Source organism: Lepidochelys olivacea, assembly GCF_965140295.1.
Source record: "Lepidochelys olivacea isolate rLepOli2 genome assembly, chromosome: 7".
Taxonomy (NCBI): domain Eukaryota; kingdom Metazoa; phylum Chordata; order Testudines; family Cheloniidae; genus Lepidochelys; species Lepidochelys olivacea.
The window spans coordinates 13,527,801-13,542,423 of record NC_140417.1 but is presented as its reverse complement, the minus strand read 5'-3'; the positions used below and the strand labels follow the sequence as shown (position 1 = coordinate 13,542,423).

General features: G+C 41.6%; 1 protein-coding gene across 1 annotated transcript in view; it reads right to left on the bottom strand.

Moving 5' to 3' along the window:
* The window catches only part of LOC311523895 (contactin-6-like), a 233,856-nt gene that overhangs the window by 139,781 nt on the left and 79,452 nt on the right, over positions 1 to 14,623 (bottom strand). The window contains exon 4 of the mRNA XM_084634421.1: positions 1,271 to 1,397. Coding sequence (XP_084490547.1) covers positions 1,271 to 1,397 — 127 coding nt within the window. The remainder of the gene's footprint in view (positions 1 to 1,270; positions 1,398 to 14,623) is intronic.

Here is a 14,623-nt window from a genome sequence, read left to right as displayed (position 1 = left end):
AACAAGGCAAACAAGGATACTCTTCCAAAAAATGGAGGAAAATTTACTTCCTTATATATAAAACTCTGAAAAGATTTCACTGTGGTACATTGGCACTTAAGATGCAGAGAAGCCAAGTTCCCAGTTGCTACTGGCAGCTTTGCAGGGAAAACCTTCTCTTCATATTTAAAAGTTATTGAACATATTCTCCAGTTCATTAGATAGCACTTGATTTCCTTCAATATTTTGCATGCATGATTTCTCATTCCTCAGTTTTCTTTTTCCCAAATCTTTGCTTTAACCCCCTTTAATGAGGAACATATAGCATCCTTTTCTAAACTTACAGCTTCTCCTTTTATTAAACTCAAGTTTCCAGAACATTGGAGCAACAGGCTATGTTTAAAATAAGAGTCTAAGGTTATTGAACAAACAAAAAATGCTGAGGACCTAGATTTTATTAAGTGAGCCTATTGGGTATAGTAAGCTAGAAATCAGAACTGTGCCATGCTGTTTCTCTAAATAAACCTTATAAATATAAACATGAAATGTTAAAATTAGAGATAAGCAGCAAGACTTGTGTTTTTTGCATTCCAAGCTTTTATGATGAAAGTTTTTGCAAATACTTATGCACAGCAAAATGCTTTTCTGGTTTTCACAGCTGCTCTGTGGATTTTAAGTAATGTTGTAGGTTTTTAAACACTTTATGGGAAATGTTCAGTGATGTGTTTTCTTTATGTTAAAAGCTCATGAAATTACACAAGTGAAAAATGACATTTTAATGACATATACTACACAAAATTGATGTGTTTTGTGTATTTTTTCACCATCTTTTTTTAAAGAATTCTGAACAACTCAGGCCTGATCCAAACCAGTGAAGTCAATAGAAAGATTTCCATTGTCTTCAGTAGGATCTGAATCCAGCTCAATGGGATGTATTATTTCCCAAGGGCCTAATTTTTTGTTTGTTTTCTTGCCCGTACATATGGTTTCTTAATAATATTTTAAACAGTGGTTTCTTTGAGCAGTTTATATTGTCGTTATGTTTTTTTTTAATTTAAATATCTAACAATTGTGACTCAAGTGAAGATATCCCATTTTTGAGGGTTAGATTGTGCCACTTTTACGCATATTGGTGAGTATCTACTAACAAAGGTAGTCCCATTGACCCCTTAATACCATTGGTGTGTGTGTGTAAGCACTCACCAATGTAAGGGATGTGCTACCGAGCTTTTGATCAACTATAGTTTAAAACATTTACAGGGAGACCACACAGTTGCAAAGCTGACTTCACCTGTAGTATGGCAATGGATATCCTTTGGCTGTACAATTCAGCAGTATTTCTGGGTCCTCTGAACCAATAGAATAAGTGATGTCATATGGCTCTTGGATGAAAATAGGACTGTGAAGAGTATCTTCCTCTGTGAAATAAAACAACAGTTTAAGATTAGCCTTTATGTAGGTGATAAAAAACAAACAAAAACCAGAGCTTCCAAAGTTCTTCCCTTTATTTAAAACCTAACACACTGCAGACTATTGGGCATCAGTCTGCGGGTTTTTCTGTAATGGAGCAAACATTTAAAACCTCATTCCAGGGGATTTGTGGTTTATTTACATAATGAAAGTGAAGAGTAGCTTGTTTGCATGTTTCCTACAAAATTATGTGGATGTCTATTACATCTACTCCCTCTCCTCTGAACATCACACTTATGCATAAAGATTATGGATAGAAGCTGAGAAGGACAAAGAGGTGTCATTCTATCAATCTATCTTTAGTACTTGTATGGTGCTCAACACTGCAGTGTCTGAAGGCCTCAAAATCTTTAATGTATTTATCCTTACAGTACCCCTGTGAGGTAGGGAAATACTATTTATCCCCTTTGTAGAGATGGGGAAACTGAGGCACAGGGCAACTCAGTGACTTGCCCAAGGTCACACAGGAAGTCTGTGACAGAGCAGAGAACTGAGCCCACATCCTAAGCTAGTGCCTTAACCGCTGGACCATCCTACCACTCTAAAATGTTTAAAATTACTTTGATAGTGCTCAGCAGTTTTCTGTATGCGTTTTTGTCTCAGTATCATTTTTTTCTTGGAAAATGATGATACATTGGTTACATGTCATGTAACATAAAGACTATCAAATATTGCAACACACTTAAGTATACATTTAGGTCCTGATCGTGCAAGTAGAACTTAGCTTGCAACTTGCGGGAATGGGGCCTTATAAAGTGTACTGCATGATTGGTTTAATCCTCTTGATCCTCTTGCTGTTATTAAAGCTTCTTCTAGTCACAGATGAGACCAGAATTTTACAGTTTCATGGATCTAAATCCAATAATGTTTGACATTTGCAATAAGTCCATTGAAAAGATATGATCAAATGAAAAGCTTGTATATTTTAACTTTATCGCTTAAAAGCTTTTAAAGGATTGCAGCTCATAGATTAATATATACTAAGGTCAGAAGGGACCATTATGATCATCTAGTCTGACCTTTTGCACAACGCAGACCACAGAATCTCACCTACCCACTCCTGCGAAAAACCTCTCACCTATGTCTGAGCTATTGAAGTCCTCAAATTGTGGTCTAAAGACTTCAAGGAGCAGAGAATCCTCCAGCAAGTGACCCGTGCCCCATGCTACAGAAGAAGGTGAAAAACCTCCAGGGCCTCTTCCAATCTGCCCTGGAGGAAAATTCCTTCCTGACCTCAAATATGGTGATCAGCTAAAGATTCACCAGCTAGATACCCAGGAAAGAATTTTCTGGAGTAACTCAGATCCCACCCCATCTAACATCCCATCACAGGCCATTGGGCCTATTTACCATGAATACTTAAAGATCAAATAATTACCAAAATAATGTTATCCCATCATACCATCTCCTCCATAAACTTATCAAGTTTAATCTTAAAGCCAGATAAGTCTTTTGCCCCCACTGCTTCCCTTGGAAGGCTATTCCAAAACTTCACTACTCTGGTGGTTAGAAACCTTCGTCTAATTCCAAGTCTAAACTTTCCAATGACCATGGTACTGAGCTTAAATAATTCCTCTCCCTCTCCGGTATTTATCCCTCTGATATATTTATAGAGAGCAATCATATCTCCCCTCAACCTTCTTTTAGTTAGGCTAAACAAGCCAAGCTCCTTGAGTCTCCTTTCATAAGACAGGTTTTCCATTCCTCGGATCATCCTAGTAGCCCTTTCTGTACCTGTTCCAGTTTGAATTCATCCTTCTTAAACATGGGAGACCAGAACTGCACACAACTGCAGCTGATCGTCAAGACAGTACTGCAGGAAAGGGATGCTCTATAAAAGGCTTTTAAACATTTTTGAAGCCTTTTTAAAGACTTATAAGAAGCAATCTCCCATTTCCTGTTCCCTGGTACAGTCTTGGCTTGTTTGTTTTATTGTTTTCCTATTTAGTGATTAATTATTGATGCTGAATAATATTCTGTGGGACAGTATTGGTAACAATCAGATAAGACTATAAATATTTATGTACTATAAGTATTGTTAGATTTGTTATAATTCGTTTCCTTTCCTACACTATTGGTATTGTGCAGAGCTCTCGAACAGCTTTTTGTTCAACCCCAGAAGTGCCTGCAGCTGCTTTTGTAAAAGTGTAACATCATGTTGGCTACCAATCTTTTTAATGGACAGTTATATCCAAATACCACTGGCCTTGTCAGGATTCCGCCAAAGGTTAAACACAAGTGTTTCTGGTATATTTTAATGTTAAAATCTGCCCTTGAAGAAATTCTGCCCACTAATATAAACTATATTCAGTCTACACTTCAGGAATTACATAAAAATTCATAGAACTCAACCTGACTGTGAGTGTATTTTTATGAGTAGCACTTGGTAGAAGTAGCCTTCAGGAGAGATGGAGTTAAACTGTGAGTGGTAGTCCAAAGAGATTGATTTATTTTACACTGCAATAGCTGTTTGGGGAGACACATCTCATTTTTTTTAAGAGTATCTTGTATTATAAAGGAAATGGTAGGGGTATACATACATTAGATACAGTAGAAAGATAAAATACATCCACCAAGTTTAGGATATAAAGCTAGAGCTATACAATATTTCAAGCCAGTAAAACAGCTAAGATGAGCCGGTAGTTTGAAGGTAAACCATTAAACTTCTCTGAACGTTATATGAGATATTATAAGTGACATAACAGACCATAAAATGAAGTAAATCATACGAAAAAGCATCAATTTCCATAACTGTTTACATTCTGCTGAACTTTGCAGGCTATATCTGAACTTGAATGAGACTTCAAACATTTCTTCATTTAGCCATCTCTAGTGAACATAAATTAAGCTTCCCCAATAATATAAAGCAAAACCAGTGACAGGATGCAAAAGATAGCAAAGCAAAAATATAACTGAATACAATCGTTGACACCACCTCACCATTTGCCTTTAGTGGGACCACTTGTGCTTTAACATAAGTATGTACTTAAATACCTTGCTGGATCAGGGTTTAAATTCAAAAATTATTATTATTATCATACCACATTCTGCTAGGTTCTATGCAAACACAGAACAAAAAGACAGTCCCTTCCCCAGTCTCAGTAAATATCTAAGTAGGGCTCTCATTTATCTCTACTTCCTATGCTGTCCAGTTTGCTTTTACTAAAACTACAGACATTTTCCATATTGTAGAATGAAATTTCCCTGATGCTAGTTGAGGCCTTGATAATTCCGTCCCATAAGGAAGGAATCCAATTAAGAGCATCTGGAGTGACAGATAGCAGAGGAGTCACTGTGAAGGTTGCTCCCATTTCCCTCTGTCCTCTTAAAGTGTCTCTACAGACAGGTGCTCGATGAGGTGAAAGACTGGGGAGAAAATATCCCCCTCCAAGTCTATTAGCAGCAATGTATGCAGTAAACCCCATCACATTTTGAATATCCCTTGGGGTGGATGGGGAGCCAATGGTTGGGACCACAAAAGACCACAGTCAGCTGTGTTACCATGGAGATGGGAGCTCCACTGAAGCATTGGGCCTCCTTATAGATGGCTTCTACTAATGTCCACAAAAAATTACGCATATATTTTTTGGTTTAAAGGGCTGAGCTCCATTTATCAAATTCCTTGAGGGGCAAAGCAGGTCAGACTCATTCCAGAGGATGCAATGCAGAGTTTGCCATGAATTTGTTCTCATTGGAAAGGGACAACAAGGCCCCAGTTAAACAGTATTTTTTTTTCAATAACATTAAAAAACAAACCCACTCGTGTATTGTAAAAAGATATTGGGGGGAAAAAGAGACGCCCAGGTGACTCAAACATCTGCCCTAGCTACCTTCCAACATATTAAATATACTGTTCTTTTGCTCAACATTTCCTACAATGCTACTTTCCCCCAACTTGGCTCCGCTAGATCTTTCTCATACTACCCTTAGTAGGACATTTGTCAAACTGACCACACACTGTGTAAATAAAATTTATCAATACTCTCTCTCTGTGTCTGCTGCTTTCTTATTTTTACTACCTTTCTGAAATTTCAGATTTATTATTCCAAGGGTTCAGCCAAATTATCTCTATATTGCCTTTCCTTCAGTAAATACAATGTGCTTTTCTTGCCTTGTGTGTTAATGTACACAGCCCTTTCATTGTTATTATCTTCCTATGGCTCATGGCTAAATTTTTCAAAAGCACCTAAGTGTTTCAGAAGCATTAGTGCCATTTTCAAACATGATTTTGGCCCTTAGAACTCTAAATTTCATTAAAAGTCAATGGGACATAGACTTCCAAGGGCCAGACTTACAAAGGTATTTAGGTAATTTAAGATGCAGATAGGTGCCTAGTGGGATATATAAAACCACCTGTGCAGGTTAGGCACCTAACTCCCATTGAAAGTCTCTGTACTGCAGTATGATGTCAAATCAGGATACACTAATTGATGTGATCTAAAAGGTCCTTTAAGGGAGACATGTGTTACTTACCCCTATTAGAAAGGTTACCCAGGTATTGTGCATGACTTTTTTTGTATATTTCTGAAGATGGCTTCTCTGACATGAACCTCTTGATGCCAACTAGCAGAGAGCACAGGGGATCCAATATATGCATATTAAGTTTACCTAAGAGTGGCATGTGAGGTCTCTCCCAACAGACCACTGGGTGTCATACTGGTTGTGAAATGTACATATGGAGAAAGTTTAAGGAATTATATATCTGTACTGAAAATTGTGTTCTCATGATGTGAGTTAAGGCAGGTCTCCAGGAGGCAATAAACGTGCTCCTGTCAGGTAAGAGAGTGTGTGTTGTGAATTGTCTGCGTCACAGTGGAGACCTAGCTACAGTCTGAGACAAATGAGGCACAGATAGGAGAAAAAAAACCCAGCATCCCATTTATGAGTAAGGAGAACAATAACGGTAAGCGGTCTAACTGGGGGTGCAGGGAGCATTCTGGATCTTTTCCACAGAGTAGCTAAGCTGACAGTGTGGCTTATCTCATGCATGGAAGATCATAGCCAAGCTTGGCTGTACTACACTGAAAGGATTTTGAGTGAGTTTTCTTCTGTAAGACATGACCATAACTAGTTAAGAAAGCCTATCGCTAACCTGCAGAGGGACAGCAGGGTCTGTGTAGGCAGAGAAGGGGGTGCTCGTGTTACCCATGTCCTGTGGAGTTGGGTAGCTGACCCCTGGCAAGCACAGACAAGGCTTCCTCAGGCTAAGGGCAGGCGGCAGTGAGGTACCTCACAGCCCTGGATGCCCCGGGAAGAGCCACAGCTTGCCACTGTTATCCTGTCTTCTCTCTAATGTTTTCTCTGTGAGCCATGGAGAATGCCACCAAGTTTGTCAGAATATATTTGTGTTATAGGAGACCGTATGGATTAGGTTTTATCAGCATACATTTCTTCGGTAGTCTTGCGAACCCATTCCTTATTACTGTCTCTCTAGGAAAGGTCAGGCATGGTCATTTCTAATTTCCTGACTCTTCCATTTTTCCTTTCTTGTAGACAGTGGTCATATATTTTTCCCTATATTGGCCAGTTACCCCCGTTCCTCCATAACTAGTTATGATAAATGAATCTTTTTAGTATCTCTTGCTCCTGCACACATTGAATTTGGATTTTTATTTCAGTCTATCAGAATAGCGGCATTTGACTAAATGGATGTATTTGTCCATAAACCTTGGCTGTGAATCTTCTGCTTAGTGTCTGAAAGCAAATACAAACTCTCATTATGAAACACATCCTTATAAAGTTAAAATGTATGTATTTCTCTATGCTGTCTGTTCAGTTTGAGCTCCATAAACACCATAATTATGCTAGCTTGAATTCAAATGTGGAATATGGAAATGAAATAACATTCCTTTAATCATTATGTGATATTGTCTTGAACCAATAAAAAGATTAACCCAGATATGGTGGAAGTCTTTTTTTTTTTTTTTTTTTTTTCAGAATCCTAAATCAACGGAGGATTTCAATGTGTTTTTCCTTTAGTGTCTGTGTAGGCAGCATATTTTCTGTTAGGTGGGCTAAAGTAGTCAGTTCAGATCCAGTCAAACAGTTTTCAGTATGTCCCGCTAGATTTTTACTTGTTTTTACTCTGTGTGTGTGTGTCACTCACAGTAAAATCAAGTAAAACTCTAAGTATATTAGATATGCTTGGGAGCTGAAGAGCAAGGAACGACCTGCAGCTCTCCTTCTTTTGACACTCCACTCCCTGTCACAAATAGATATATATGGAACAGAAATATGTAGTTTTCCTTTTAATTATATTTATTCAGTGTAAAATGGAATTCTAGTCACTGTTATATAGGGCTATGATCACTATTATAGTGCAGCTTCTATTCATTATAGGTGAAACTGGTCCGTGCATGGAGTGCACCACTGCAACAGAAAGGCCTTTCTGCATCCTGCAGTCCCCAAAAAGACTAACACAAGAGAGGACACCGGACATGGGTAGGGCCCATGCAATCCGCATTTTCATTGACAATAAATGATGCATAAACAGAAGATCACTGGGGTACAGCATTTCTTCTTAAATGTATTGTGTGATAGCATGTAAATGCCCCAATCTGGGACCTGGGTTGGTTAGGTGCAGTACTAACAGATAACAGGACAGTACATGCCATGAAGAGTTTAGACTGTTGCTGCCACTCTTTTGTCCCAGAGGCTTGAGTAGCAGAGACAGAAGAGCTGCTGCCCCTTAAAATGAATGGGTGGGTATTAAGGTCAGCCTAAATATGCTGAAATATCACAACACTGAAGAGGCTAGAACAAGAAAGCACTATGTAAGCACCGTACTGCAGAAAGCTTCTAAATGCTAAGCTGAAATCATTCACATAGGGAAACTAGATAAGGAGGAATTTATCCCAGTTATTACCTTCCAGAGAGGTTATAAATTTCAGGGGTAGTGAGTCTTTAATGAATCTTTCTTACCATGCCTTAGACAGAGCCTCATATCTGATTCAAAACATTAACATGACTTTACGAACCAAAACCAGCAGATGATTAAGAGGTGTCTTTTCTAGCAACTTTATAGTGAGGACCGGTTCCAAAAAAGCAGAACAGGTGACTGAGTGACACTTCTGCCCTGTAGTGACACCATGAGGGGGAAAATATGGAAAACCAGAATGTCTCGAAAATCAGTTTAATTCTGGGACTAGACACACTAGAAAGTTTTTATACTCTTACAATTATTGCATGGCATCAATACAGAGCAGAGTTAAGACTGTTTTGGGTGCCTTGACTGTGCATTTCCATACTCAACAAGTTTGAATTTCTTTTAAGTGTATTCTTAATGCTGAATTTCCTGGTTTGTAGCTTCATGTGGGGATAATTGCAATATCCCTGCAATGTATTCGAATCTTAATGATACATTTCTCAACCATAATTCCATTTTAATTTTTTTTTGTATTTGTGTTACTATCACTTATTTATATTCTGGTAGCACCTGAGCCTCCAATTGGTACAGGGGAACTACTGTGCTAGGCACTATACAAACAGGTATCTGACCCAAAAGACTTACACTTCAACTTGACTAGTCATTGGGCAAGAGAGAGTGCAAATGACTCTTGAGTCCACTGGTCAGGGCACTCACGTGGGAAGTAGGAAGTCCAGGTTTCAGTCCCTGCTCTAATGAATATTCAACAGTTTATACAAGGTGGAACAGCTTCAGTCAATTCACTTTCAATGGGACTTGTGCTCCTAAATCACTCATGCATTTTTGACAGTCCCACCATAGTGGTGCTAATGAACTCTGTAAAGATGTAAGCATCTGCCTCTAAGAAAGCCCTGCAAACCTAAGCAAAATAAAAGACAATATTTAAAAAACAAAACCACCTCACATATACACAAAGAAGAAATGCTGTTTAGGCCCTACAAATATTAAAACTGTGTGTGAACCTTTTGTTGCAAATAATGCTAGGGATTTTGAATCAGTCCTGTTAGAAACAGAACAGAATGGATACTTTCTTCAACCAAAAAGTGGCTCAAGGGCTTTGAATATTATGACTGATGCAAAAGAAGAGGCAGTGGATGATACGTAGTGTCAGTTCGTTAGCTTGTTAACACCAACGGCACATAAACTTAAAATAACATATTAATGCAAGGAGTCAGATGTTGGCCATGGAAGGCGCTAAGCAGTGACAGGCAGAAAGGAAAGGGAATGAAAGCATCCAAGGAAAGGAATAAAACATGTGAGACATAGCAGACATATACCCAGGGAGACATATTTTCCCCAGTAAACTGTTCAAATCCCAGCCTGATATTGAACAAGGAGAGTCACATATAGAAAGTGAGATTAAAGGACATATTACAGGCTTCAGCAACAAAAAGAGCCTAAAGCCTGTAGGGATTTTTTCCCCACAGGAGTCTTCAACTTTCATGTGCTTTCTTCCCCTCCAGACATTGATGTATAGCACTTCAGAGACACTGGGTTCCTTTCAGGTTTCAGTTTCTCTTGGAAAAAGTCAACTCAGGAGCAACTGAGACCTCCCAGTTTGTCTCCTATCAGACACAAAAATAGAAAGGAACCCAGCTTTCTGAAATGCTCTTGAATGTGCTGGTGGCCTAGGAGGCACTGGGAGTGATATCCTAGTCTCTCTGAAGCCACTTGAGAAACTCCCATTGACTTTAATGGCACTCAGGATTTCAGACTCAGACTTTACATGGTGAGGCCATATATATATAATATAATTTAAATGACTTCCAACAGAGCCAGGCATTATTATGCTCCAGGTCACCACCATTCTGAAGCTACAGGGTGTTAAAGGGTTTATTCTTCACTCACTTACTTCCCTGGTCCTTCTCACATGAACAGAGAGTAACAATAACCGAAGTCCAAAGGTGCAAACAACAAATGCAAAAAAGGTTTATTCAATGTTTATTGGGGTGAACTTCCAGCAAGCATGATTCCAGTTTCCTTCCTTAGTGTCTCCCTTCCCAGCTCTGACACCACAGAGCCTTACCTGTGTCCCTGTTCCCATTTCCCCACCTTAGCAAAACATGATTCCAATTCCCCCACCCTCATTCCTGTTCCCATTTCCCCTCCTTACTTCCTGATTGACTGCAGACTATATAGTAAAACTTGAGTTTTGCTTCACTATACCTTAACCAATCATTTTCCTGAAATTTAATTAACCAATCCTAACATATTGTAACATGATTATTTAACCAACTATATCCCACCACCTTAATTAGTTTACATCCAGCAAAATTAATTATACAGCAGACAGAAACAATCACAGAACCAGACAGAGATTATACAGACAAACAATAGGGAAATGGGGACTACAGTGATAGAACAACACAGAAATGAGGTTTCAGAGTAACAGCCGTGTTAGTCTGTATTCGCAAAAAGAAAAGGAGTACTTGTGGCACCTTAGAGACTAACCAATTTATTAGAGCATAAGCTTTCGTGAGCTACAGCTCACTTCATCAGATGCATATCGTGGAAACTGCAGCAGACTTTATATATACACAGAGAATATGAACCAATACCTCCTCCCACCCCACTGTCCTGCTTCATGCCAGCTATTGATAAGTGAGTTCTTGCCAGACAGGATGCTATCAAACTAAGTTTCCTTTTACATTTTCTATGCACTTCCCTTTCTCTGGAGGTGATAGGCATTATCAGGACAGGATTGTATTCCTAACAGCCCAAATAGCACCTTATTTCAATGTGACTAGTTTGGAATGTAAAGATGTGACCGTTCGCTTCCCAGTTTATGGCTGCCTTTGCTGCTTAGCCAAGGGCCTTAGCCTAAGAACAGGGCCTCAGATTGTCACAGTAAGGGTATGTCTACACTACGAAATTAGGTCGAATTTATAGAAGCCGGTTTTTTTGAAATCAGTTTAATATATTCGAGTGTGTGTGTCCCCACAGAAAATGCTCTAAGTGCATTAAGTGCATTAACTCGGCAGAGCGCTTCCACAGTACCGAGGCAAGCGTCGACTTCCGGAGCGTTGCACTGTGGGTAGCTATCCCACAGTTCCCGCAGTCTCCGCTGCCCATTGGAATTCTGGGTTGATATCCCAATGCCTGATGGGGCTAAAACATTGTCGCGGGTGGTTCTGGGTACATATCGTCAGGACCCCGTTCCCACCCTCCCTCCCCCCGTGAAAGCAAGGGCAGACAATCATTTCGCGCCTTTTTTGTCTGCTGCCAGCCAAAGATGTAAAGGATAGATGGAGTGGGTCAGAACAAGAAATAGACCAGATTTGTTTTGTACTCATTTTCCTCCTCCCCTGTCTAGATCACACTGCAGTCAGTCACAGAGAAGGCGCAGCGAGGTTAATCTAGCCATGTATCAATCAGAGGCCAGGCTAACCTCCTTGTTCCAATAACAACGATAACTTTGGTGCACCATTTCTTATTGGAACCCTCCGTGCAGTCCTGCCTGAAATACTCCTTGATGTACAGGCACACCCTTTGTTGATTTTAGCTCCCTGAAGCCAACCCTGTAAGCCGTGTCGTCAGTCGCCCCTCCCTCCGTCAGAGCAACGGCAGACAATCGTTCCGCGCCTTTTTTCTGTGCGGACGCCATACCAAGGCAAGCATGGAGGCCGCTGAGCTCATTTTGGCAATTAGGAGCACATCAACCACCACACGCATTATCCAGCAGTATATGCAGCACCAGAACATGGCAACGCGATACCGGGCGAGGAGGCGACGTCAGCGCGGTCCCGTGAGTGATCAGGACATGGACACAGATTTCTCTGAAAGCATGGGCCCTGCCAATGCATGCATCATGGTGCTAATGGGGCAGGTTCATGCTGTGGAACGCCGATTCTGGGCTCGGGAAACAAGCACAGACTGGTGGGACCGCATAGTGTTGCAGGTCTGGGACGATTCCCAGTGGCTGCGAAACTTTCGCATGCGTAAGGGCACTTTCATGGAACTTTGTGACTTGCTTTCCCCTGCCCTGAAGCGCATGAATACCAGGATGAGAGCAGCCCTCACAGTTGAGAAGCGAGTGGCGATAGCCCTGTGGAAGCTTGCAACGCCAGACAGCTACCGGTCAGTTGGGAATCAATTTGGAGTGGGCAAATCTACTGTGGGGGCTGCTGTGATGCAAGTAGCTCACGCAATCAAAGATCTGCTGATATCAAGGGTAGTGACCCTGGGAAATGTGCAGGTCATAGTGGATGGCTTTGCTGCAATGGGATTCCCTAACTGTGGTGGGGCTATAGACGGAACCCATATCCCTATCTTGGCACCAGAGCACCAAGCCGGCGAGTACATAAACCGCAAGGGGTACTTTTCGATAGTGCTGCAAGCTCTGGTGGATCACAAGGGACGTTTCACCAACATCAACGTGGGATGGCCGGGAAAGGTGCATGACGCTCGCATCTTCAGGAACACTGGTCTGTTTCAAAAGCTGCAGGAAGGGACTTTCTTCCCAGACCAGAAAATAACTGTTGGGGATGTTGAAATGCCTATATGTATCCTTGGGGACCCAGCCTACCCCTTAATGCCATGGCTCATGAAGCCGTACACAGGCAGCCTGGACAGTGGTCAGGAGCTGTTCAACTACAGGCTGAGCAAGTGCAGAATGGTGGTAGAATGTGCATTTGGACGTTTAAAGGCGCGCTGGCGCAGTTTACTGACTCGCTTAGACCTCAGCGAAACCAATATTCCCACTGTTATTACTGCTTGCTGTGTGCTCCACAATATCTGTGAGAGTAAGGGGGAGACGTTTATGGCGGGGTGGGAGGCTGAGGCAAATCGCCTAGCTGCTGGTTACGCGCAGCCAGACACCAGGGCGGTTAGAAGAGCTCAGGAGGGCGCGGTACGCATCAGAGAAGCTTTGAAAACCAGTTTCATGACTGGCCAGGCTACAGTGTGAAAGTTCTGTTTGTTTCTCCTTGATGAAACCCCCCGCCCCTTGGTTCACTCTACTTCCCTGTAAGCTAACCACCCTCCCCTCCTCCCTTTAATCACCGCTTGCAGAGGCAATAAAGTCATTGCTGCTTCACAGTCATGCATTCATTATTCATTCATCACACAAATAGGGAGATGACTACCAAGGTATCCCAGGAGGGGTGGTGGAGGAGGGAAGGAAAATGCCACACAGCACTTTAAGCACAGCACTTTAAAAGTTTACAACTTTAAAATTTATTGAATGACAGCCTTCTTTTTTTTTGGGCAATCCTCTGTTGTGGGGTGGCTGGTTGGCCGGAGGCCCCCCCACCGCGTTCTTGGGCGTCTGGGTGTGGAGGCTATGGAACTTGGGGAGGAGGGCGGTTGGTTACAGAGGGGCAGCAGTGGCAGTCTGTGCTCCAGCTGCCTTTGTTGCAGCTCAACCATACACTGGAGCATTCTGGTTTGGTCCTGCAGCAGCCTCAGCATTGAATCCTGCCTCCTCTCATCACGCTGCCGCCACATTTGAGCTTCAGCCCTGTCTTCAGCCCGCCACTTACTCTCTTCAGCCCGCCACTTACTCTCTTCAGCCCTCCACCTCTCCTCCCGGTCATTTTGTGCTTTCCTGCACTCTGACATTATTTGCCTCCACGCATTCGTCTGTGCTCTGTCAGTGTGGGAGGACAGCATGAGCTCGGAGAACATTTCATCGCGAGTGCATTTTTTTTCTTTCTAAGCTTCACTAGCCTCTGGGAAGGAGAAGATCCTGTGATCATTGAAACACATGCAGCTGGTGGAGAAAAAAAAAGGGACAGCGGTATTTAAAAAGACACATTTTATAAAACAGTCGCTACACTCTTTCAGGGTAAACCTTGCTGTTAACATTACATACATAGCACATGTGCTTTCGTTACAAGGTCGCATTTTGCCTCCTCCCACCACGTGACTACCCCCTCAACCTTCCCCCCTCCCTGTGGCTAACAGCGGGGAACATTTCTGTTCAGCCACAGGCAAACAGCCCAGCAGGAATGGGCTATACTGAGTGTCCCTGAAGAAAAGCACCCTATTTCAACCAGGTGACCATGAATTATATCTCACTCTCCTGAGGATAACACAGAGAGAGAAAGAACGGATTTTGGTTGAATGCCAGCAAACATACACTGCAATGCTTTGTTGTACAATGATTCCCGAGTATGTGTTACTGGCCTGGAGTGATAAAGTGTCCTACCATGAAGGACCAAATAAGGCTGCCCTCCCCAGAAACCTTTTGCAAAGGCTTTAGGACTACATCTAGGAGAACCGCAAATGCCAGGGCAAAGTAATCCTTTC